This window comes from Rousettus aegyptiacus, unplaced genomic scaffold (genome assembly GCF_014176215.1).
Source record: "Rousettus aegyptiacus isolate mRouAeg1 unplaced genomic scaffold, mRouAeg1.p scaffold_m13_p_5, whole genome shotgun sequence".
In the NCBI taxonomy this organism is placed as follows: domain Eukaryota; kingdom Metazoa; phylum Chordata; class Mammalia; order Chiroptera; family Pteropodidae; genus Rousettus; species Rousettus aegyptiacus.
In genome coordinates this window covers 891,843-917,988 of record NW_023416308.1, presented here as the reverse complement: position 1 = coordinate 917,988, position 26,146 = coordinate 891,843, and the positions used below count along the sequence as shown (strand labels likewise).

Genomic DNA, 26,146 nt, shown 5'->3' with positions numbered 1-26,146 from the left:
TTTGCTTAGTAGAACAATTTATTAGTGGATATGCAATAAAATACCTCCCCAAATACCTTTCCAGAAATGACAAGGAAGAAAGTAAATTTTAGGGAGCAGGGTTCTCGGAGTTTTTTCAATGTAAACATGAAATATTTGAAGAAATAATAAAAGATAACAAATGAACCTATAAATATAGTTTAAATCTGATTTCAAATAGGTACATGCGGCTTAGACATACAAATGTGTTATCTAATGAATGACTTAAATATCCAAACAAATCAAAAAGCATTTCCATAACTTCAACTATAAAATCACAATTTCAGTAAGTACTTCAAGCCTAGGAAGAATGACTTGAAAACATACAGTAAGAATTATAAAAGGTGAGGGCTTAACAGGCTGGCCTTGAAGAGTATCAGACAACAGAAACAGCTCAGCAGCACATAATTACACAGCCAAGTACGTATATAAAGGTACATTAACATAAGCATGATCTCTCAAGTTAAATATCCTTCAAGACAAGTTATATCTTAATGTTAGCATAAATCAGGGAGCAGATCTCACTGACAGACTACTTAAAGATTTAAAAATATATGTCAGGGACAGAGGTCCCTGGAGTGACTCAGCACCCAGTGATGACCAGCAAGTAAACAAAAAACACGGACTTAAAGCTGCGCTACGCGCTGTGAATGGCTGGAGTTCATAATTGTATTAAATAAGGAACACGGCTTCTACACTGTTCAATGTAATTCACACTTATTGTTTGGAATCAAGCATATCTACATGAGTTTTAAAACCAAACAATGTTAAAATACGGTCACATGCTTATACAACCACATACAGACGTAACAAGAATTAACTATTTTGGGTATCCTTCACATATTCATTTAAAATGTTGACTAGTTGCTATTTTATACATGTCCATTCACTAGCAAGATTTCATAGATTTTATAAGCATATTATAATAAAAACCATTAATGAGCAATAAAAACATTTAATTATCAGCGATTCCTATAAACTTTGGGAATTAACTTTTAAATTAAAGTTCAGAAAAGTACTTAACAAGAACACTGAAGTGACCTATTCAACAGTTTAAAAGAATGACAATGTCTATGAATAGAAAGTACTCGATCTTGGTTTTTATCACCATCTTAAATTCAGACTTTCTTAATGTAAACAGGGAAACAAACCTTATTTTTCATGAACAAAGAAGAGACCATTGTCTTTACGGTGCAGTAACTAATTTATTATCTGGGTGCTGAAACAGGTAGAAATGGAACTGAGTATAATAACTAAGACTTTTCCGGAAGGCATTGGGCGCATTTAAACCTTATAAACCAATATTAACAGAAGGCACTTAAAGGCTTTTGGGGTGCTTTGCAAGTAATGTTTTCTATGCCGATGGCAAACTTTGTAAACAGCTGTGCAATGATGGCTCAAATACCATGAAGCTTCCTATTTCTTTAAAAAGGCAATATGTAATATATAAAAATGGAGTAAATTAAGATGTTAATATATTAAACAATTTATAAACATTTAAAATTAGATATGTTACAAAACAGCTCTGTGATAATAAAAGTTATTTTTCAAACAAACACACACAAATTAAACATAATACAAAACCTCCTAATTAGCTTGTTAGCTGGGAGAAGGGGCGGAAAGATGTCTTAGATCTGAAATCTAATAGCTTCAGAACATAAAATATTCCTAATTAAACTTTACATACATGTTTTTAACACTGAAATATTTAAAAAATGAAATTTTCAATAATTCCTTATTTTAAGGCCATTGAAACAAGTTTCACATTGTTAAAGTTTTGTGATGGGTTGTTTAGGGTCCCAGACTGTTAGGGTTAACTCATCACATCCATTCTGCCTATGGCTTTTTCACTGAACAATACATTCTCTTGTGTTTTTTCTTGAATTCACTAATAAAAAGTGAGCACTCAGTGCCACATGTCACAATGTCTAGGGTTCATTCAAGAAATGGGAGGATGCTGATTTGCTGCAGATGTGGCCTGACTCCAGGATAGACGGCTCTTGAGCGCTGGTTGCTATGACAATGTTGTTGCTAGGATAATTCCAAGAATCACAAGCAAAATAATTACACAAATAATAATGAACATCATTTTCTGCAAGATAAAGAAAAACATTAATTTGCAAGGTATCAAAGGAAAAAGGTCATTAATGTCTTTTCCTAACAAAATTCTCCTGGACTTGGAAATATTTTAAAATACAAATCCATGACCAAGAGCGAGCCCCGGGTCAGAAAAAAGGGAAGTCTGAAGGCAAGACAGTACGCTGCAGACACATGTGCATTAAGTTAAATTAATAAATTAAAATGTCATTAAAACCACACTTATTTGCTCCCGGAGGGAAACGGCAAGTCCAGCTGGCACCATGTGGGTTCCAAAAGGACACTATGGATCGTAATAAAATTCCAAACGGCTGTTTCTCCGTGGGCTCTATACCCTCTTAATACTTTAAATGAACCTATTTCTATTTGCAGACTCTTACTACACGTTCCTTCACACGGAGGAATGCTGCAGGTGTGCCGGCAGTCACCCGGCCATGTGGCTGGCCTTCCACTGCACCCGCTCTTCTTAATTAACAAGTGTCCTTGCACAGCCGAAAACTAAGAAGCCTTGTCTGCAGAAGGGAAGGAAGTCACCAAGATGAAGGCCACGTGGCCACACCATATGACTCCCGAGTTCTCCTTGTAAAAAGCAGAGAGTTCTCACTCACATTCGTTTACCCAACGCACGCCAGGCTTTCATCTAAGAAATCGTGTCTGCTGAAAGGGGACAGCCTGAAAAGGCGGCAGCCTGTCAAGGGCTCCATGCATTTGTGCGACCCGTCGCGCCAGCACAGCCGGCGGGAGCAGCGCCGCCCTCAGGATGCCAGCACCTCGCAAGTCCTGTCACCTGCTAGTATTACCCGGGCGACCCGGAAGGCGAGGACCTTAGTCCCAGCCGCCCTCGTCTTCCCACGCACGTGCAGAGGCAGCTTCGTCCTTGGCCTGTCTCACCCTCCTCCCTGCCGACACCCACCCTTCAGAGCCTGCATCACCCTGGAGGCCGGGGCGCCACGCACGTGCGTACTTGGCACGTGCGCCCTCCTCCACCCCCCCCACCCCCGCCCACGGTCCCCCTGAAGCCACGCCCATGACAGCCTTCTGTTAACCCCCACCCCCGCCCCACAACAGCCCTCTCCTCTGGGATGGGCACGTCCTTGGGCGCCACTGCCGCTGAGGGCGAGCCACAGCTCTCCCTCGGACTCAGATAAACCCTGGCCGAAGCGCTCGCTCCGCCTGAGCCCCCACCCCGCCGCGCTGCAGGGTGCTGGGGCCTGCAGGAGGCTCCGCCCACCTACTCACTGAAATAAATTAACTTTTCAAAAGCATAATTAAAGACATCCACTGCGTTTGTATAAAAAACAACTGTCGAGGTGAGCCTGGGTGTGTTTTATCAGTGAGGACTGTTCTGTGTTCGTCAGTCTCTGTGGCGCTGGCAAACAAGCAGTGGGAGAGACCAGGCTGCCAGGCGCCACCGCCACAGCCAAGTGGCACAAGCACAAGCGAACCTAGAGGCCCTCCGTTTAAAAATGAATGACCCGCCCGCCTGGCGCGGCTGGCTGGAGACCAACGGGCTGGCGGGCGACGCACCCCGCACCCTGCACCCCGCCCCTCCCGGCGCCGCGGGCGGCTCGTTACTCCCTTCCAGCATATTGCAGTCAGGCAAGCATGACCATTAGCGAATTGAGAAAGTTAGCAAGTAGATCAGTGATTAGTTACTTACTGCCGCGCTGGCAGAGAGGGACACACACTGACGCTATCCACATCGTCATTTGCCAACTGATAAACCAATAATTAGAGCAATTACAGCAACCAGAACCACCGACACAGCGACAATTATCCACTTTTTCTGTCAAAGAAAAGCAAGCGGATTATATTATAGTTAATTCCACATTGCCACATTAGAAGACATTATTCATTTAAAATGAAACAATCCAAGATTCGTTTAAAATCGAAGTTGCAGGACATCTGACTCGCTCGGTTTGATAATTTTTAGTTCTTGGAACAAGCGATGTTAACTGAAGGAGGTCAGACTACTTGGAGGTGGCCTGCCACAGAACTCCGGGGTCATCGGGTTTCATCCCTCAGAGCTGCGTGACCGCACCATTTGATAAACTTCTGACGGACTGGGATATACAGCTGACTTTTTATAGCACTATGTGTGCAGCCTGGTCAACTGAGACACTACTTATCTATTGATGAAGTCCCTGCGCTCGGTTCTGGTCTGTCTGCTGTCGACAGTTAAACCCTTCACCGCCCCTGCCAGACCACATAAAATAAACCACTCCACTAATGCCACCTGGTCTCTCAGGGGCCACATGCAGCTGCCCTGGGAATAAAGACGGCACCGGGAGAGGGGACAGCCAACGTGTGAGCAGACGCAGCAGCAAAGCAGCTAAGGCGCAGAGTGATACGCTGTGTGGTTTTAGATGGCAGGCATTTAATAGAACGGTGATAATTTTTGACACGGGCATCACAATTTTGACCAGGCGACAGTCCAGGTGATGTACAGACCCCGTCATCTTCTAAAGCGAGGCTTACTCAGCAGGTTAAGAATGAAGATGCGTCATCCACTACCTTTATCTCTGTAAAACCAACGAACTTTTCACTAAAATTTTTGTTGGCCTGCCATGCTGTCGAGGTCATGATTTTTAAGTGACAGTCCCTTCTGAGCCTGGAACTAGGCCGAGGGCTCTACCTCTGAGCCTCATCGCCTTGTTTTAAGGGTCAGTGCTTTACCAAGTGATGACACAGAATAACGTGAGAAGCCGTGCCTTCCGTTTCATAGATAATTAACTCATCAGATAAGCCCGAGGAAGCAGAGCGCTGCGCCTTGCAGACGGCAGTGGGGCAGATGTGCATCCTGCTAGACAATGGCCACGGACCGTCCTCACGGCGGAATCCGCGCACGGAATCTGATTCCTCGTCTTTCCCAAACACCTGGAAACTCTCTTTTCAGGGCCTTTGTTGACATGGCATGGGAACCCGCCCCCGCCCGCCCCGACTGGCACTGAGCAGGCACCTGTAAGACAGGTGCTGCAAACCCTGACAGCCACCTTCCAGGAGGGCGACGCGCGTGGAAGCAGGGCTTCAGTGCTAAGTCAAAGAAAGAAGCCAAGAGCTGGCTGGCGGCGGCGCGCAGTGCCTCATGAAAATCAGAACTTAGTCTTTTATTCACTCGCACGACCTGGGAAAGGACAATGTCCTGACCTCTGGCTGCGAAGGGTTTCGGGGACTTGGAACACAGAAAAGTTTGTGTAAACCTAACTTATCTAACAAACTGCTCGAACTTTTAGCAAAAAGGATTATTTCAGTTTGAAAATGAAACATTAATTTAGGAAACTTTTATCTCTTAATGCCTTTTAAGTCGGCTTACATCAACATATAACAACCCAAAACCAAATAAAGAGAAAAACACATTTTATTTCTTAAAAACCAAACTCACCCTTCTTGCTTTGCTCTGATATTTAATGGCTTTTTTGGTTTCTTCCTTAGCATGTTCTACGTAGTCTGTGGCATTTGTCACGTTTTTTTCTATGTTGTTGATCATTTCACCCTTAAAATAAAAAGTTTCAGGCTTAGAAGACATTTTCAAATGACTTAATTATCTTAAGTATCTTCAGACAGCCATGGAGCAGCAATAACATTTTCACGTGAACGTGACGTATGAGTAATGGATACGAATTTTTTCACATTTATAAAAAGAGACCATTATAAATGTGCCAATGCAAAGCATTCAGATTCAATTCACACTTTAAAAAGAACTAAAAGGGATGACAACAGACTGATGACCAAGTGGGCACGGAGTGGACCGCGAGATTCGCGTCCGGGCGTGAGCTCCCTTCGCAGGTGGGCAGTGAGGGCTGCGGCTGCTCCAGGCTGCGAGTGGGTCACCGTGAGGCACGTGCACACAGCGTACGATGACTCGCTTCTTTTCTAATGGGTCGAAACCACTGCGATTTCTTTAAAATGTCAGTAAAACTAAGAACAGCGTATTTTTGGCGCAAAGTTGACTAAATGAATAAACAAAAACATAAAGTGGGGTGAACCTCGTGAAACGTGAGGGGCGAAGGCACATTACCTGGTGTTCTGTCCACCCGCAGACATAACCTGCAGCAGCGCATTGAAGAAGGATGCACAATTACCTTATTCATTCGCAAATTGAAACTTAAGAGTAAATTCTGACGACACATAGGTTTTGAATTAGATGAGTCAATAATGCAATGCTAATCACCTTCTAAAAGGGAACCATGAAACAAAGCTAAGAGCACAGCAATTTTTCTAACGGAGCTTAATGCAGGACATTTGGTATAAAACGATTATAATTAAACTCTGGGGTACTGTGAAATCCTTCATAATTACAAGAGCGATAAAGTGTCTGACTACTTTGCTTCAGAATACTTTTCGAAATGCCCACTCTCGCACCATGAACAGCGTGGGCCTGCCTGAACCAACCCCCCCCCCCCCCCCGGCTGCTGGGTCCTCCCAACGCAGGCGCAGGACATGGCTTCATGATAAAGCTCCTCGGAAGAAACAGTGTCCCTCAGAAGGTCAGCGAGGCCTGTGCCTGACGCTGTCCCGCCTCCTCCCCTAACATGGTGAGCACGGAAAAGAGCCAGCCACTTCCGAACCTCCTGACAGGGCCCGGTCCTGCCCAGGCCGCCCCGACACCCGTCCCCACGGGAGTGAGGACGCATCAATTTCCGACAGGTGACAGGAGCGTGCCCCCTCACAGGGTGGCCAGCTGCCTCCCACTGGCCCCCCGAGGGCCTGACGGGCACACGCCGGCCTGTGCCGCACACAGCTTTATGTAGTTTTTAAGGCCATTAACTTCTTCGGTCCTCTCAGGGGGTCTCGTCACACGCCCTCACTGCCCGCCACCCGAATGGACAAACTGAGGACGCCATGTCACCCGTACTCGCTTTCATCTGCACCGTGGCTGTATCTCCTCCGGGGCTTATTCTTTTTAACATTTCTTCCCATTATTATTCTAATATATGCTCCTTGTAGAAATCTTGAAAATATATATTTTAGATAAGAACATTTAAATTCCCATAGTCCCGCTATTACACTGCTTCACGCAGCCGAGTCCACGCCGTGTGTGCCTGTGTGTGTGTGTGTGTGTGTGTGTGTGCATGTGTGTGAGAGAGATACACTGCATCTATCTGTACATCCATACAATTTTATCTCTCCCTCTGAACCTAAAACTGCAGCGCATCTGCGCATTGCATTCAAAATCCTCCATGAACACAGTGTTCATGTTGCCTACACGAGAATTTACTTAACCAAGCCCGGCAATTCCGGTGGGAGCTTTAGGCTGTTTCCAGCACTTCAGCCCTACACTGCAATAACGCTGCCATCAACTCTGGGATTTTGAGGCTGGATCCAAAAGAATGGCTCTCCCAGGAGGGCCGGACTCAGCTACGAGATTTTACACGTGACCGTCGCGACTTCAGGGCGGTGACGTCGGCCGCAGTACCTGGGTCTCAACGAACATGGCCATGTCCATGAACATCTCGTGCAGCTCCCGGATGCTGGTCTCCAGTTTCATGATGTCTTTGTGTCGGGACTCGATCTCGTTGAGAGCTTGCCTGGTAATCTGTGAATCTGATATGATCTTTGGAGGGCGAAAACAAGAGAGAAACGCTGACGACCCGGCGGCTGCCGCGGAAGCGTCCGGGAGCTCCCGCGCACGCAGGGCGGCCAGGAGGCCGGCGGGCACTCACGTCCGAGGTGAAGATGGACGGGCTCCCGCTTTCCAGCATCGCCTCCAGCTCGTCGTCCGTGGTGGTTCTTCCAGCTGAAAGGCGAGCGAGACGCCGCTCAGAATGTGGTAGTGTTCAAAAATGACTTTCAACTGTGTATCAGCAACTGAGTTAATTTTTAAAGAATGTTTTTTCGACCTTGCCCACGTGCTTTCTCGGGCAGGTGTGAACGGTGGCCTGAGGCGCACAAGCAGCTAGGACATGCTCGGGAAGGCCTTAGAGCCAGGGCGACCCAGCCATCCGCTGCGTGAACGAGGAACAGCTACAAAAAGGAAGTCGATGCCTAGTTTTCCGGCACGTCGACTTTCCCAGAAGTTTGGCTCGGAAACGGGGGTGAGCGGAACCCGCCATGTGTCAGACAGACACAGACAACGACGGCGCGATTGGAATCGGATGCTTCGCTATTTCCTGTGTTCGGGCGGTTCATGTTTTCCCTTGAGCTAAGGGCACTGACGCTCCCTAGGAAACACGTTCATAGGTTTGGGGAAATATCAAATTGATAATTACTATTGTCACCATTTGTGCCACAAAAGACAAAGCTAAATGAATCAACGTACTATTTACATCATCGTCCAGCGTTAATGCTCATTCCGCACAGAGGCCCGCCACCTGATGAACGGACACACGCGGCCCACCCACGCCGTGGGACAGGACTCAGCCAGAGAGGGACAAAGACTGACACACGCTGCAACGTGCATGGACCTTAAAAATCACCAGGCAAAGGAGGCCGGTCACAAACCCGTATGCTGCATGCCGTGCGTGTGAAATGCCCGTGGTGGGCACATGCAGAGACAGAGAAGTCGCCGCCGGTTACCTAAGGCCTGAGCGTGGACATGCGGGACACGGTAATGGGGGGGGACCAGTAATGGGGGGGCCGGTAATGGGGGAGGACCGGTAATGGGGGGGGCGGTAATGGGGGGAGGACTAGTAATGGTGGGGGGACCGGTAATGGGGGGGACCAGTAATGGGGGGGGCCGGTAATGGGGGGCCGGGGACCGGTGATGGGCAGGGGTTCTTTTCGGAGCGACAGAGATGTTCTAAGATTAACCACGTAACAGTAAGAAGCGCTGAGCGGTGCACTGAACACCACCCTGTGGTTGTCGGTCACACCTCACGAGGCTGCCAGAGGGGCATTTGGTGAGGTCACTGTCACTGCTATCCTCGCTCCCCTCGGCTGTGGGTTTCACCCACAGTGGGTTTGCGTCGCAGCTGAGGAGGCGAACTTTGAAAACGGGGCGTCAGCAAACGGCCTCCGCCCAGGGGAGACGCAAGCTCCGTCCTGCACGGTGGCCTGCTACACACACATCCCCGAAAGATGGCTGGAGCGAAGGGCAGCAGCTAGTTTCTGCTCACGGAGCCGGAGAGACCCACGAGAACCGTCTCCCCGACGGCGCAGGAAGGGTTGGGGGACACAGAAAAATGCCTGAGGAGACAAATCTGATTAACGCTCTAAAAGTAATGGTGGTTAGAAAGTACTTTAAAGTCCACTCGCCTAGAACTTTCTGAAGGATGAAAAGAAATACTACTGGGTTTGGTCGATTTGATGAACACGAAGCTATGGAAGGGCTTTAGTGTTTACACAGTGGCCAAAACAGAGAGAGAATTACTTTTTTGAAGTTACAGTATTTCAATGTCAGACCTTAAGACAGAAAAATGATTTTCACAGAAACGGCATTTTCGAAGACTCACTTATTTCTAGCTGACGCTGTATCCGTCCTTTGCTTCGCTCCCGAAACAGAATCTGTGCTTCATTGTATTCGGTCATGACTTCCACAAACTTTCGAGATAGCACTGAATGCTTTGACACAGACAACGTTAGATTACTACATGGTGGTCACACCTCATGCTGAGAGTGAAAGCTACAAACACCACCTGACGGAAACCCACCCCACCAGCTGGTCCTTCAGGTGGGAGGTGACCCCGCAACTCGCGCGCTGCCGGCATCTGCGCGAAGCATCACCTCTGATCTCACGACAACCCCACTGTGCTGCTACTTCCCATTTTACACACGTGACAGCCATCATCTGCAGAGGTCAAACGGCCCATGGTACAGGCCTGGCAGCCGAGCAGGCTGTGCTGGGGGCCGGTGCGCTGGACCACCTCCGGTCAAGCCGAGGCGAGCCGCACGCATTGCTCCCTGCTGCACCGTGAACCTCGGAGAGGCGAGGCCGTGCCGAGAACGCTAACTGACTCTGCTTTTCAGACCAGAATTCTGTGGACGGCTGAACAAGTTTTTTTTTTATTATTCATAATAGAGGTGATCTGTAAGTGCCATGTCCTCTTTAGGCAAACACGCTGTGAGGACTGACGTGGCCATTAGCATGAACCTATTCTTAGCTGAAAGGTGAAAAGACCTATCCTCCGACGTGACCTCAGGCTGGACGACGCCAGTGGGCACACCTGGGTTCTGCGTATCCGAACGTCCACGGAAGTCCGCTGCCCAGTCTCATCCCGATCGAAACTCTGTTCAATAGCTAGAAACAAACAGGAGGAAGTTACTCGTCCACCAAAAAGTGGACATTTTTCAAGCCAGATCACACGATGCCCTTCCTTATCTTTTCAACTCCTAGTAAACTTATAGATCTTGGTCATGATCATCAATTGTTGCTAACACCACAAAATAAAACCTGATGTTTATAGAAACATTTAAAAGAAAAACAAGGCTTGAATCTGGTCCAGTTTGGTGGGCTTTGTTATCGCCCCACTGGAACTCAGAGGACAGCGGAGCCTGCTGAACGACAGTGCCCGGTGAAAGCTGCAAAACCGCCAAGAGTGGCAAAGCCTGGCTTCTCCGTCCAACCAAAAGAAAAAGGTGCTGTGGGGAAAAAGACAGAAGGCGAATCCGATTTTTAAAAATCTTAAGTGACCAACCAACACAGTGCATGGCCCTCATTTCAAAGCCCCTGTGTTCAGAAGCACACCCCGGAGCGCATGCGGCTGGCGTGGTCCGCGTCCGCGGCAGGGCGCCGGCACCTTCGGGATGGGGCGCGGGCCGGGCGGAGCAGAGCGGCAGGCTGCGCTGTGGACGAGTGCGCGCAGGGGCAATGGCCCTGCTCCTGATGGGCCCGAAAATCCCGTAATGAAAAGCTCCTTGTGATCTGAAGAGACTGTCCTGGTTTAAATGATATTTTGAAAAAAAGAAGTACCACGTGTCTTTCTACCTTATCAAGAAAGCACGCGCTACTTGCATCCTACAGCAAAGCTGTGAGCCTCGGAGGCCGCCACGGTAGAAGCGGCCGTGGAGCGCAGTGGCCTTGGCGGAATGCCCGTTCAAGGTCCTGGCGGTGCATTTCAGAGGCTACTCACCACCTCAGACACCTGCAATGTAGCCAAGAGTGTCATAAAAATATACCGCTCTACGCCAACGACTTGTGAGCAAGTGCTTCATCCCCCTGACCATGAATTAGTTCTTCTCGCCTAAACTGGACGGCTGCCGCCCAGCTCGAGCCTGTGCACCCCCTGGAGCTGGCAACTGACAGAGTCTGGGACAGTGAAAACTTAAACAAAGGTTTACTGTCCCAAGTACAAACGAAGACTTCATTTTAAAGTGCTCCTAACTTTAACATTTGAAAATATAAAAGAATAAAAGTTACGAAGAAAAAAACAATCACGACCCAGGGTCCCACCATCACTGGTCAAACATAACCAAAACTTTAAACTCACACTTCAACTTGGCGCGAATCTTGTTAGCTGTTTTCTTGATTTCTTTGTTCAGATGTTCAAGCTCTTCTTTTATTTCTTAAAAAAAAAAAAAAAAAAAGGCATCTGAGCTATGACATTCAACATTAATAATTCCCAATGCACTAAAAGGAAACAGTGTTTGGTAAACGTTCAGTTGGTCTGTTTCTTAGGGAAGCCACGGACCAGCCAGAGGCGCTGGGCCAGCAGCCTCCACACTGGGGCACAGCTGGTTCATGGCACTGACCACCGATGGGGCCGGCACGGGCCCACCACCCACCCAGCACTGCGCCTGAGAGCAGGCGGAACCACAACCACGCTCTGGGGAACGAAGCCCCCGCACACGACCCCCTTCCGCCCACTGGTGCTCAGAGCAGCTCAGGGCTGCACGTCCACAGCCCAGCACTGTGCCTGGCAGTGCGCAGGGTGCAGGGGTCCCCGGGAGACCAGAGATGCGGGCAGGAGCCCCCGGGAGACCGGAGACGCAAGGGAGGCACACAGGAGCCCCAGCAGCGCCTGGCAGTGGTCCGGGACGCGACGCCCGGGGGGACCAGGCCTGGCCCGCTGCGCACCGCGGGCACCCGCACCAGCTGGTCGTCGGCGCACTGGGGCTTGCTGTGCAGCTGGCATTCCCGGGAGACACCTCTGTTGCGAGGGCCCCTTGGCTGTGATACAGCAGGCCAGGGACAGTGTGGACAGAGATTCTGGACTTCCTGCCAACACGGGCAGCAGCTCTCCCGCGCCTGAGAAACAAAGAGGCCGTGACCACAGCTGCCCCGAGGGTGGTGCTGCCGACCACGGCGACAGGTCAGGACGGTGGGGACTGCCCTTCCAGCCGACCAGGCAAGTCAGGTCAGCGGGGACTGTCCTTCCGGCCGACCAGGCAGGTCAGGCCAGCGGGGACGGCCCTTCCGGCCGACCAGGCAAGTCAGGACAGTGGGGACTGCCCTTCCGGCCGACCAGGCAGGTCAGGCCAGCGGGGACGGCCCTTCCGGCCGACCAGGCAGGTCAGGACAGTGGGGACTGCCCTTCCGGCCGACCAGGCAGGTCAGGTCAGCGGGGACTGCCCTTCCGGCCGACCAGGCAGGTCAGGCCAGCGGGGACGGCCCTTCCGGCCGAACAGGCAAGTCAGGAAAGCGGGACGGCCCTTTCAGCTGACCAGGCAGGTCAGGCCGTCCTCTTGTGGAGAACAATGGGAAACGCCGCAGGAAAGTTTTCCATCTGCTAAAAGGCGGCGTAAAGCCAGAAGGACAGGGCGGAGGGTGTAGGGCAGGGAAGCCACGGTGAGCCGCGGGGCGCCCACACTGCTGACCCCAAGGCCGAGCCCCATGGGCGCCCGGCCCTGGCCCCCTCCCTCCTCCACCGGCTGCCCCTGTCGTCTGTCTGAGTGTTTAAAAATCATCTCTTAAAAAAGAAAATACTATCCTGGGTTTCAAATTCCTGCCACCAGTTTTCACATACAAAGCCCAGTACTCAGTCAAGAATAACCAAGCAAACAAAGAGGAAAAAAAAAAACATGAATCAAACCCAAGAAACACAACAGACGATATAACCGCACCCACAGAGACACCAGTTCACGGAGTTACCTGACCTTAAAATAGTGATGTTCAAACAGGTAGAACACAAGATTAAGAATTTCACCACAAAATGGGACAGTATAAAAAAGAGATTTTAGGACTGAAAAATACGTTAGCTAAAATAATAACTCGACAGGTGAAGAGAGAGTTCCTGGCTGAAAAGATAACAACGAGAGAGAGGCCCAAAGATAAATCAGAAAGGAGACTTCGAAACAAAGCACACGAGGGAATCGGCGGCACTGGGGAGCAGGGGGCTCGGCGGGACGGTCGGCGGCACATGCGGCCCCGGCTCACGGCGGGCAGCGGCGGCACTGAGCGAACACGATTTCCAAAGAGAAAATGGCCAAGATTCTTCCAGAACTGCCAAGAAATAGCCATCCGAAGATCCAGGAAGGCTTTAAAAAGCGGGATAAAGAAGAACAAAACCACGTCCGGAAGCATCGAAGCCAACTCGCTAAATAAACCCAAAGACCAGAAATCGAATGTCTTAAAAGCTGCGATCAGAGAGCTGACTTTAAAAAAGTAATAATGGAAAGATATCTTCAAGGTCTTCAAGGTGGTGCAGGAAATAATTTCCAGACCAGACTCCTAGACTCGGTGAAAATGTCCTGCAAGAAGGCAGTTAAGTAAGGACAATTTCCGCCAGTGGGACAACCCTGCTAAAAGAAGTAATGAGGAGCGTTTTTTAGAAAGAAAAAGCTACCTCAGATGGAAGCTTTGGGACCTGGAGAGAACGGGCCCTGCTAAGGGTAACTGCGGGGAGACCCAAACGCCCACTGACTGTGTAAAGTGTGTAAAACGCACACGTGTGTCATTTCCATCTATTACACGTGAGACAATAAGTGGGAAGAGACGGAATCGGAGTTTCCTACGATCCACGTATGACCTGGAAGCAGCAGAAATGCAGATTTCCATTAGATTCTGACGAGTCAGGAATGCATCCTGCACTCATAGGACCAGCCACCAAAACGGCAGTGACACTACAACGGGGGAGGGGTGAAACCCTTTAAAGCCAGTCCAAAGGAAAGCACGAAAAGAGGAAAAGTAACAGAGCGAGAAGAATAAAAAAGCAAGTAAGGTTCTGAGTGTTGGCCCCGGGACGTCACTGACTCCAGTAGACGAGAAGCGCTGAAGACAAAAAGTAACGCCGGAGGAGAGGACGAAACCCAGCCGTAACTCGTCTACGAGAGGGAAGCGGAACATCTAGACTGCGGGCGCCGGGCAAGGCCGGGAGGGGCGCGGGGCCGGGCGCGTGGGCGGAGGGCGCAGGTGTTGCGGGGGCGCGTTCCGGGGGCGAGCGGGGCGCTTCGCGGGGCGGGAAGGGCGTGTGTTTCGAGGCTGCATCTGCTCATGCGTCTGGCCTGGAAGCTGCGTGGGGGGAAGACGCGGCTGTAACGGACGCCTCCGGGTCTGGCCGGGGGCGGACTGACCCCTCCGCGGATCAGGACGCAGCGCTGTCTACGCCCCGGCACGGGGTGCGGGTTCCACTGCGGCCGCAGGCTCATCCAGACCCATCTCCACGTTTCAACACGCGGCTCCAGACCCAGCAAATGCCTCCCCTACAGCTGCCAACACCTGGGCCCTGAGCCCGCTCCGGCATGTCCCTCCCTCCCTCTCCAGCTCACATCCAAGCACGGCCGGGCGCCCTGTCCGACTGTGGACGTGACGTGGACCTCGGGTCCACTCCCCGACCCTGCCCAGAGCTCTGCAGAGCCACGCGGATGTGCTGGACGCCGGAGTTGACCTGCATGAACCGGGCACACCCGTCAGGGGTCCCTCGCTGAGCACCAGAACCTCACAGGACCTGTGAAACCCCGGTGACGCCGTGGCTCACGCGACCAGAGGCAGCGGCACGCGAGGTGGCCCGCCAGGCTGCAGCGCGTCCCATGAGCCCCCGGCTCCCCCTCGGGTGCAGCCGGCGCTACAGCGAGACAGAGGGGCGCGCAGACAGACGGGCAGACGGGCAGACAGACGGGCAGACAGACAGGCAGACAGATGCGCGGGCAGATGGGCAGACAGACGGGCAGACAGACGGGCAGACAGACAGGCAGACAGACAGGCAGGCAGATGCGCGGGCAGACAGACGGGCAGACGGGCAGACAGACGGGCAGACAGACAGGCAGACGGGCAGACAGATACGCAGGCAGACAGGCAGACAGACGCACACACAGATGTGCAGACGGACGTGCAGACGATCAGGCACACAGACACGCAGACAGACAGGCAGGCAGACAGGCAGACAGGCAGACAGACGCACACACAGACGTACACACAGACGCGCAGACAAGTGCGACTCACTTCCTTCCGGGTTCGGAGCGGAAAGGATGACGCTGTGGTTCTTCTTCACCTCCTCCACGTGCTGGGCTATTTTGGCCACGCCGTGTCTGATCTCCTCGACCTAGGAGGGGTGCGGGCAGTCGTTACCGTTGAGGCAAATTCAAAGCGGCTGCCGCCTTCCATCGCCCAAAGCGGGAGGGACACAGGAAGCAAATGGGAGGAAATACCACATAAAGAAACGAAAGGCTTTTCCCGTCGCACGTTGATAGTCACTGAATTTGCAAAAGAGAGAGCGAGGTCCCCCGAGAAGTCATCTACCTGTATGACTGCGGCGCTATCAACGCTCGGCAGCAAAACCTGTCAGGTGGTAAAACTTCTACGAACCAGACGGAAGTCTCCGCCCAGTTGATGCCTGCGACGCCCGTGCCCAGTGCTCACACGGGCCTCGCACGCGAGGGCGCAGGGTCACCGGCCAAGGGCAGACGCCGGACGCCATGGGGTAGCACTTGGCAAGGCCCAGCCTTCTCGGCCGTTATTCTCTACATCTAACGGTCTACCCTGGCCAACACTCGTTCCAAAAAGGAGAGTATCCTCACAACCCCTGCGGCAGGCTGGGCGATGTCCCCCCAAATCCCTGGAGCTGGCGGGCGTCACAGGGGAGCGTGCCGGTGACGGGAGACCGCCCAGCTCATCCGGGCTGCTCCAACGTACCCGCAGGGGGCCTGCGCACGGAGCGAGGATCCAGTTCAGAGAAAGGAGACGCGGTGACAGCAGCGGAGGCTGGACAGACGCGGCTCGGAGGGCAGGCGGCCACCAGCAGAGCGCGGCAGCGCCTCTGGGGGCCGGAAACGGGGACGGACTCTGCCGGCGCCTCCGTGAGCCGGCCTCGGGGACCGCGTGTGGCGCGTGTGCGGTGCCGAGCCCCGGGTGTGCGGTGTGTCACGGCGGCAGAGGGGACTGACACACGTTAATGCGAACAATGGTTTTATGGGAAAAACAGTATTTTCCAAAAATATTGGTGAAAATAGGAGTGGTGATGCACATTGCTTCTGCAAATCTAACTTCCAGCATCACGAAGGCAGTTTGATGCGGGCGCCTGCACCTGGGGTTAGTGCGCGGTGCCGTCACACACCGTGTGGCCTCTGGGAACTCCCGCGCTGTACGGTCCCGAGAGGCAAGCGTCTCGGGGTTACTGTGAAACAGTCTGACCCGGCGACGGCCTGGGAAGGGTCCGAGGGCCCGCAGGGGTCCCGGTCCACGCCCCAGACCACACTCTGAAAACCAGGGTTTCAGAGGCCAGTGTAACCCAGGGCTCGGCCTGCACAGGACGGGGACGGCGGCTGCTTCCCCAGGCCCGGGCGCGAGTCCCGTACACGATTTCTGTACAACTCGTAGACACCACGCGCCTCGAATGACTGTGCGAAAACAACACACAAAATGAGCCCTGATGCGTCCACGGAGGATCAGACGCGGCGTGGGGTGGGGGGGGGGGCTGGCGCAGGGGTGCCTGGCCCGGGGGCCCGGCACAAGCCAGCCGATGCCGACGCGCAGCGCGGAAGGCGGCTCACTGCGCCGTCTGCCACAGAGCAGAAGGGACGTGGCTGTAGCCGCCGCCCGGTGGGGCCAGGGCAGAGGACACTGCCGGCCCCAGCTCGGCACCGGCGGCCGTGTTGCCAGCGCCACGTGCGCCTGCCAGACACACGGCACAGGTCTGTCCACCGCACACTGTCCTCGCCAGGAGGAGGTGCCCGGGCCACCCGCCAGGTCTCCACCCAGAACTGGTCGTGTGCAAGTTCCTGCCCCCTGCAAGTTCCGCGACGCTTAAGACCTGAATGCTGTTTTCTGAAACTGAGTTTGTATTAGCGAACATCGTTCGCTCCTCTGTTTGTGTGAGGTCATTTCACAGAAATTAACTGTCAAGCAAACCAGGTACTTAACAAATGGAAACCTGAGCGTGAGCCGGCTCGGTCGGTCTCAGACCTCCCGGCACGCGCCCCCTGCCTCCCCGCGTGGGCTGGCTGTGGCTGCAGGGGAACAGAGACGACGGCGAGCTACAGCCGTAGCTCGCCCGGTGGCCGGCTGTGTGTGACTCTGCCAAATGCCAGCACTCGGCGTGAGGGCGCTGCGGCACAGGAGCCGGCAGGGGGAGCCAGGCACCCGGGCGTGGGCGCGAAACCAGGAAAACGGTGTCGCAGCCACGCGGGGCCCCCGGGCCGTGGAGTCTCACTGCCGAAGCAACATCAGGAGTCCAGCATCTGAGCCCCTCTGTCCGTTAGAGCAAGTTCCTATATCCGACAACTGAAGCCCATGGTTCTTCCTGTAGACAAAATGAGGAACTAAACATAAGTACCTGAAGCCCAGCGACCAGGGTCACGCTAGCCAATAAGCCCAGCCCAATCTAGAAGACTGATAACTTCTAAAGTAATGTATTCACGCGTTACACACTGTCACGTCCACGCACTGACAGACCAGGTGAGGCTGTCGATGGATTTAAGAGTCAAGTGAAACCATCAGGCTCGGCTTGGCACAATCAAAACGAATCCTGCAAATGACGTTTTCATCGGTAAAAATTATGCTGAATACATTTCTTTTCTTCATGTTTAACAAAATCAAAATACTTTCTGCGTGACTCAATTTCAAAATTTAAATTATGCAAAATTTGATCAACTCTTAGGTTTAAGAATTTGACCATGACGTGAGCCTAAGGCCAGCCTTGGGGACGGTGAGGAAGAGGAAAGGAGCCGGCACAGAGCACGGGCCGGACCCCGGGGCCGCAGCTACAGAGGCGGTGGCCCTGGGCGGGGAGAGGCCAGCCTGGGAGTGGGCCGTGGCCGAGCGGTGGCCTGAGGACGGGCCCACTGGGCCTCGGCAGAGCCCGCAGGACCCACCGCCTGGTGTCTGAGACGCGGGGCCTCAGACGTGATCCAGGTTGGAAACCCACAGCACGGGCTTGGTGATGCATGCGGTCGGCACACGGACACTCATCCCGCCCTGAGGCAGGAAGCGCGCGGGCACGCAGGCTCCCCCGGGGACGCCGCCTTCCTCAGGGCCCAGGAGTCCTGGGCAGGGGATGACCTAAAAACCCTACCCAGGGCGGGCGGGCCCTCGCGGGGAGCTGGGCGCGATCCGGCACAGTCCCGGGACAACCCCTGCCCCGCGCCAGCCTCCCGCAGGCAGAAACCTCTTGGAGCCCAGAGGGGCCCCCCGCCCCAGCCACAGCCCTCCACTCCCACCCGCCCAAGGCCGATGGCCTGACACTAACATTAACAGCTCTGCAAACGCCAGAGAACATACGTAATTCCAACAGCGACTTTAACATTAGTTTATTATTTCAAGTGTGACAAATGCGTGGTGATGTTAATATGTAACTATGTGTAAAGGAAAAAGCCGGACTCAGTTCCATGAAATGAGTCTTACCTGGTGGAAGAAATCATCCATAAAATGGTCCTTTTCAACGACGACCGTTGTGTCCCCGTCATCGTTTTTCCTACACTACAGTGGAAAATACAAAATGTGAAATTCGGATTTTAAAATGTTTTCCTTAGATGCAAACAGCGATTTAAACGCAGAAGTATTTAGTTGCGACAGGATCCCCACCCACTGGAGCACCACGTGGTAACAGACCAGGAGCACTCCGATCCCGACCTGGAGGGGGGGGGCGGGGGGCGGCCGGGGGGGAGCGGCAGCCGGGCCTGGGGGCCCCGAGCCGCGGGCATCGCTCCCTTCCACCGAGGCAGCCAACATAAGGCGAGCTCCTCCGGCCCCGAGAAGTGAAACTGCATGCGTGGCAAATCCCCGGCGACCAAACACGCTGACAGGACCAGTTAACATCCGCTCCGAGGGCGCACGGCGCCGTCCAAGGGGGCGGCACCCACGGCTGCCGTTCGGCGTCCCTCCCTGAGTGACAAACCCACACCCGCAGTGACAGGGGCGGACTCAGCAGAGGGGGCCCGGGGGAGCGCGGCGCCCCGGGGAGAGGGCCCAGGGGGCCACCCGAGAAGGGCACATGATGCTGCACTCAGGGAAGCGCAGCGTCTGCCGCAGGCCCAAAGCCTCGTCGCAGAATAAAACCGAGACGACGCTCTAGGCCACCGGCTCGCAAGCCTGCCCTGCTCCAGAACCACCGGGGAAGCAGGGCCTCTGGGGAGGCCTTCTACGCATCACGGAACGTTCTAGAATGCCGCTGGATTCTAACGAGTTCCAGCCAAAGCCCCTGGTCCAGGGACCACGCTTCCTGGCAGGCCAAAAACGCCAACAGTGACCAGCCTCCACCGGGAAGAAAGCCGGGGGGAGGAGACGGCCGCCACAGAGCCAGGGCACTGACCGGCTGACCTGGCACCCACGGGGGGTGGGGGGGGACAAGAAGAAGAGAGGGCCCCGCCTTCCGCACAGTGACTCAGCACAACCCCGCCTTGTGAGAGCGGGGGGCCGGGCGGGGTTCAGGCCTGTGACCCTCATGGACCATCTTCACCCCCGGGGAGACCGACCCACCACCCAGGGATGACGTGGGAACAAAATCCCACCAAAGTTTACCGAAGGAAACACTGCGAATGTCATAACTGCGCTAAAAGGCACCCTAAGTCCCGCTCCGGCCCGGGCCTCGCTGAGGCGGCCAGACTTGGCCTGAGGTCAGCAGTGACCGCTCGGTGCCCAAGGAGTCTCACCACGGCCTCAGCCCGGGGTGCCTCTGGGCTCAGATAAGACAGCTCGATGGGATGAGGGGCCAGAAGGGTCTCTCCGAGACACAGGCGGCCCACTGAGACACGCCGCCCCGGGGCCCCAGCCCTCAGAGGAGGAAGGGGCGCTGCGAGGGGCTGCTGGGCGCCGAGCACGGGGTGCACCGCGTCGCCGAGCCACACGCGGCCACCCTCGGGGCGTGCTGCGCACCGGGGCACACCGAGTGCCTAAGGGACAGGCCAGCCTCCGAACCCAGGTCTGTCCGACTTTGCAAAACGCTCCGTCCTGACGATCCCACGAGGCCGAAGTGTAAAACGCAAAGAGCCGTCTGTCCGTCCCTCCCGCCCCCCGCTGCGGGCAACTCGGAGCACCTCCCACGGGTGTCCGCCTCTGCCCGGCCGGCCCTGGGCGCTGGGGCTGAGCCTGCCCTGCCCGTCCGCCTGCGACTCCCCGCTTGCCTCTTCCCAAGGGAAGGGCCTGCACCGACTCCTCACCCCGCTCCCGCCCGTCTGCCTTACTTCCCGTGCAGATGGTTACGGACGTACCGGTCACCGGGGCCACCGGGCTCACCCACGGCCCAGCTTGCTGCACTTGAACCCCGCCCCCACCACTGGACCAAGGACACCTGTGTGTGTGACACATGGCAGGAAACTCAAGCCAGCGACTTCTGCTGCCAGCCAGGAGGGGCTGTTCCCGCCTCGGGCTCGGGACAGATGGCCGCCAGCAGGACACTGCCCTACGGACAGCAAGTCACTCGACCAGCTCTCACGCTCAGTCCGCAGGCGGCGAGGAGCAGCCACAGGAACGCAGTTCCTGTGTCCTGTGGGACCTTTCCCCACAGTCACTGGCCTGCAGGCCACGAGGAAGGGTGTGTCCCCAACTGTCCTTCTCCAGCCTTGACCGTTCCTGACTTCTACCCGGAATCCTCGAAGCTTTCAGATACGAGGACACACCGGTCCCACCGTCTCAGCCTCTCCACTCGTAAACCAGGAGAGGCTGACCGAGGCGTGCCGTGCCGTCCCCAGGGCCGGGCGCTGTGACCCCTGTGCAGTAGCTGTTTACCGTGGCAGAGCGTGGCCTCGGGGCAGCGGGGGTGCTCTCCACTGTGACACACCAGGCTTCCAGAGCGCAGAGTGCAAGGCAAGCGTGCAAGCGTCGACACGCATTTCTGCTCAGCTTTAATTGAGGTCTCCTTGGCAGGAGCATTATGTCGAAAACGCAGCTCTCCCTGCATGAGCGCTGCTGTCCCGAGGGGCGGTCGGAAGCCCCATGCTCAGCGGCCACTCAACAGAGGTGAGCAGCTTGTCACCGGAGGGCTCGCTGTTCAGGTTCCAGCAGAAGCTGAATTATCGCAAAGTAGTAGCCTCCGAAGCGTGGCCTTCCCCTCCATGCACAGGCACACGCACACGCGCACACACACGCACATGCAGGCCCTGCTTGCAAGCGGCGGGGTAAGTGAGGTGACCTTGACATGTGCGTGGTGGCTCTAGCACCTTTGCTGCTGGAATACACTAATTTCTTTTGCAAAATTAAGTCACTCGAGTAACAGGAGAACTTTGTGAAGGGCTCCCGGGAAAGCCGCCCGTCGGCCATCTGTCCCCACGGTGCCCGCGGCCCTTCTCGCGTTTGTGTACATCGTGGTGCTTGTGCGGCCTGCGCTAGAGCACGGCACTGTCCTGTCCCACTGCACACGGCCCCATCCCCGTACCCGCCCCACGGACCACCACTGTCCCATGCAAACGCTGCTGCCATCCGCAGCCCTCCCCCGTCCACTCGCCTTCACGCCGTTGCCTCCCTGTCCCACACAGCACTGTCCCCAGCCCCGAGCCTCCAGACTCGCTGTCCAGCCCAGGGCACGAGTCCCCAGCCGGCCCGTACTTCCCAGAGTGGTGCCGACTGCCCGCACCCCGGGCCATGGTGCTCCCGCAAAAGGACCAGTTTCCACAAGAGACGCGTGACCCCGCATGGCCGAGCTGTCCCGTGTCACTCCCACACGCCACGCCGCCCAAGGCAAGGACGTCATCTGGTTTCTCACAGCTTGTGCAACACACCCCAGCCAGGGCTGGGCCACGCTGCACTCATGAGCGGGGGCAAGGAGACTGGGGAGATGGGGAGCACGCAACGAGGGCAGAGACCCAGGAACGGACAGACGCACGACAAAGATGAGCAAGTGGGCGGGACGGGTCAGGGGCGGCAGTCCTGGGCCAGCCCCCCGAGGTCCGAGGCGCCGTCTGCCCTCCAGCCGAGGCACCATCAGCTCTTAAAGCGACATCCCTTTCCCATGTCACCAGTTTCTGTCCTTTACAAATGAAAGAGCCCGAAGACAACAGATCCCACTGCCGGCCACACTTTTCTTCCCATGGGCATTCTCGAACAGAAACGCACCCGCTGGGCACAGGGCCGAGGTGCTCTATGCAGCACGCCGGGGTCCCGGGCAAAGGTAGCCGCATGAGGCTGCCCTGGACAGGCAGAGGGTCTGAGGACAGCGCAGAGAAACCAGGACCCATCCGTGTTCAGAGACAGGACGACGGCCACCTCCAGGGACATCGGAGCAAAGGAGGGCGGACGCCTTCCTGGTGGTGGTGTCTGAACTGAGACCAAAAGGTATGAGGCCAGCAGAGAAGGCAGAGCAACGTCGGGGGTCCTCGCTGCCATGGGGCGGATGGGGCACACACGCTGGACAGCAACGGGGTCTCATGACGGGACCCAGGACATCGACCTGGGAAGTGTGTGTGCTAAAGAGGAACCTTTCTCAGGAACTTTTATCTCTCTGGTTTTCTCTTCCTTAAATTCAGAATAGACTTGAAGTTAAAAACAAGAAGTATGACTCTGTGTAAACGGGGAGGTGCTATCTCAAAGAAGGGGGTGCACGCCGGTGCAGACGGGAGTGCTTGTTAAAGGTAAGAATAGAGAAACTAGATTCCGACTGTGGGAACTGCTCGTCTGATGATAAAAAATGTAAAACATTGGCCGACTGGGTAAATTAGAAATTCTACACTTGCGTTGCACAAACATATGCATTCATAAAATTATAAACAAAATTCTTAGCATTTGAAGTTTTAGTGAAATATTTAGAAAAAAAATGTTTTATATTATAAACCAGAATCTGAACTACCCATGCAACCTGAGATGTCAGAAAGTAACTTAAATATATCTGGGTGGTTTCTCCTGCCCTTTGAAAAATTGTATTTGCAATTCATCACCTTGGACCCAGGGATTAAAAAGAATCATCTCATTCCCCGTAGGTCTACTAATGAATACCATACATAGCTACCGTGTGTATTTATTATCCTGCAAACACCTCCCACAATTGAAATCTGTAGTTTCTCTATTCTTAACTATAATAAATATATCCATTTGCACACACAAGTTTTTAAAAAAAAAAAAAACAAAACGGGAGGCAAGACACATGGGCGCCCCCGCCTCGCGGCATGGCCGCCCCGCTCCCACTGACTTCCATCCTAGGTCGGGTTTAGCCACGCCCCCTTCGCCCTCCCTCCCGGGGCATGCCATCCGCAGCACACGCCCGATTCTTTCCTGTGTGTCTCTGCACCCAGCACGTCACCCTGCAGGGACCCGACACTCGAGGCACTCGAGGCTCTGCTGGACGGGTGGCTCTTCTGCTTTTTGTAAATCAGAAACGTCATGCTGTATTTAGAGTCCAGGAGATCTTGGGCAAGTCACTTAGTCTCTGCGCCCAGATGAACTGGCTGCTCAAAACCAGAATCATTGGTGAGAAGCAGCTAAACCTACATCTGACAACTTATATCAGACAGACGGATGTTTAAGTCCTTCCCAGGGAGTTGTCAGTGATGATCTATTTCCCAGGAGGAGGCATTAACAGCTAACAAGCGAAAGCGTTTGGAGGCATCTTAAATATTCTGTCAGCATGGACACTATTGATGAGGCATTTTAACTGCTAAACTTAAATATTAAACTTTATCTAGGATAAAACACCAGCCATTGAAAAACGTGGTTGTAAGTGGACATTTAAATAACTGCTCCCGGAACTGCTAGGAAAAGACATGTTTGCAGGGGCGAAAACGTTTAATTCTCACAATTTAACTTTCAGATGAGTTTTTAAATATTAAAAGTTATTAAACTTTAAGTATGTCAAATTCAATTTTAATTCCATATTTTATACTAGAGATTGCTTTTTATAACTCCCTGAAAACATTTTAAAAATCTGATATTAATAGCACTTATAATTACATAGCATTTTCTCCTCCCCACCTTCTCTCAGAGTGTGACACACAGGAAATAATTTTGTTTCTCAACTCCCTCTATGAGTACACAAGGGAAATATTATTACCTCAGTTTTATATATAGGCAAGTTGAAGTTTTGAGAGTTTTAAAATTATCTGCCCGGGATTAGACAAATCCAGAAGTAGAAACTTCCACTAACTGCTCTACAACTGGAGCAGGACGGTACCGACCTAGAGAAGGCCACTTCTGGCTCTGAGATTCTAGATAAAAGCCGGGCCACCCGTCCTCACTCACACTGCCGCAGTGAGGGGCACATGCACGGACTGAGGGCGGCAAACGGCTGCCTTACTCACGTCCTGCTGCTCAGGCCCGAAAAAGCCACTTACGTATTCTCCCGACAGATCTTCCGTACTACGCCCCAGCATCACATGAGTTTGGCTGTGTTTTGCCAAAGCAGTTACAGCTCTTGTGCTCCAAAACCGTCGGCATTTCCTCATTTAGCAAATATTTGAGCTCCTACTCATGGCACCGACAGACATTCTAGAGCGAGATCACACAACGGTATTTGCTGCAAACTGAAGAAGTCCAGGTATCTGACCCCCAATGGAAAGAAACATGACTGCGAAGACAGCTCCTGGGAATGAGTGTAAAGCGTAATTTCCATGCTCTGCAGGATAAACACTTCATTGCCTTTCTGTACAAAGGTTCCACAGGTGACAGTCTGAGTGTCCCTTCTCTCTACTTTCCTACACATGGCCCGGGACCAGCTCCATTCTAGCAGCGAAGATGAGTTAACTCATCACAATCGAGGGCTGCCCAGGGCGGTGGGCCTAGCACCCTGTTCTGAGGCCACCGGGGGAGTTTCTGTGGACAGAGGCATTAACTGTGCACTGGGAAACAAACTGTAAGCACTCGGCATTAATTAGTGTTTGTATTCTTAAAGAAAAAAGTCATAATTCCAAATGTTTCAACTCTCCCACATCCCTAAGCATCCACCGGTGTCACCGTCCCCGCCCCGTTCTCAGCATTGTCAACTTTCTCACACGGAGAAAGGATCAGTTAGTTGTTCCGCACCTAAGTGACCCGCTTCTCTCACGCTAAAGCGAACGGTCGTTTGCGGGCGTTACTCACGGAGCACCTACAGTCCTCCGGCGGCTGTGCCGGTGAGGACGGAGTAAACAAACACACGCCCCGGTTCTCAGAACGCGCCCTGTTTACCGGGAGCGCAGGGCGCAGCTCCGTGCCTGCCCCCCGCCCCAGCCCGAGCACCCAGCACCCAGCGGCGAGGCGACTGCACCCATGTGGCAGCGTGGGCACTGTTCCTCAGGTGCCCACTGAGCTCCCGGCCGCGCAGGGTCCTGGGCCAGCCCCCAGGGACCAGACAGGGAGCGAGGTGACAAGCCCTGCAGGGTGGGCCGGACCGTGGTCACATACTGTCTGGTGTGAGAAGGGCGATGGGATGGAGTGACGTCAGGGCAGAAGTCAGCCGGGAAAGGGCAGAGCCCGGCTCAGAAGAGGGGGTTCAGGGCCCGGCCGGACACTGCTGCGGACCCTCGCAGCCCCCCATCTGGCGAAGCGAGGGCACTAACAGCTCTGCCCCTTGGCTGTCGCAGCGTCCAGGGCACAGTGGACACGGCGACCCACCCGGGTGCCGGACCCCGCGCCTGGCCCCCCCGCTGGGACTGAGGCCCCCCGCTGCCCCGCCACGCAGCGGGCCCCGACCCCGCCCGCCCCGCCGTCCCGAGCCGCTACCCGCCTGCCCGCCGCTCACCGCCGTCAGATCCGGCAGCCGGTCGCGCATCCCCGCGGGCCGGGCGCCAAGCCCCGCCGCTCAGTCCTGCCGGCGCCGCCGCCTCAGCCCGCCCGCCGCCCAGCTCCGCGCCGCGCCCGCCAGCCACCTCCCCTCGGGCCGGC

The 26,146-nt window shown here is 54.2% G+C and overlaps 1 protein-coding gene across 2 annotated transcripts; it reads right to left on the bottom strand.

Moving 5' to 3' along the window:
- STX2 (syntaxin 2) lies at positions 1 to 26,146 on the bottom strand. 2 transcript variants are annotated; one of them, XM_036221089.1, is made up of 11 exons: positions 26,004 to 26,145; positions 18,767 to 18,841; positions 15,371 to 15,470; positions 11,481 to 11,555; positions 10,218 to 10,291; positions 9,507 to 9,615; positions 7,779 to 7,852; positions 7,532 to 7,669; positions 5,498 to 5,608; positions 3,776 to 3,901; positions 1 to 2,110 (listed from the first exon to the last, which is right to left on the bottom strand). In XM_036221089.1, the coding sequence occupies exons 1-10, from the start codon at positions 26,031 to 26,033 to the stop codon at positions 3,821 to 3,823; spliced, it is 867 nt and encodes a 288-aa protein (XP_036076982.1). In that variant the 5' UTR covers positions 26,034 to 26,145; the 3' UTR covers positions 1 to 2,110; positions 3,776 to 3,820. The 2 variants fall into 2 exon arrangements, with proteins under 2 accessions (XP_036076982.1, XP_036076983.1); XM_036221090.1 differs by lacking the exon at positions 3,776 to 3,901 and having other exon boundaries at positions 26,004 to 26,146.

Bases quoted from the DNA above. Each gene is read 5' to 3' on its own strand.
- STX2 (XM_036221089.1), bottom strand. From the start codon at position 26,033: ATGCGCGACCGGCTGCCGGATCTGACGGCG. The intron at 9,616-10,217 runs GTGTGCCCACTG...TCTGTGTCAAAG, and splicing joins TTCGGATACGCAGAACCCAG to CATTCAGTGCTATCTCGAAA. The intron at 5,609-7,531 runs GTACTGCGGCCG...TTTTATTTTAAG, and splicing joins CCATGTTCGTTGAGACCCAG to GGTGAAATGATCAACAACAT.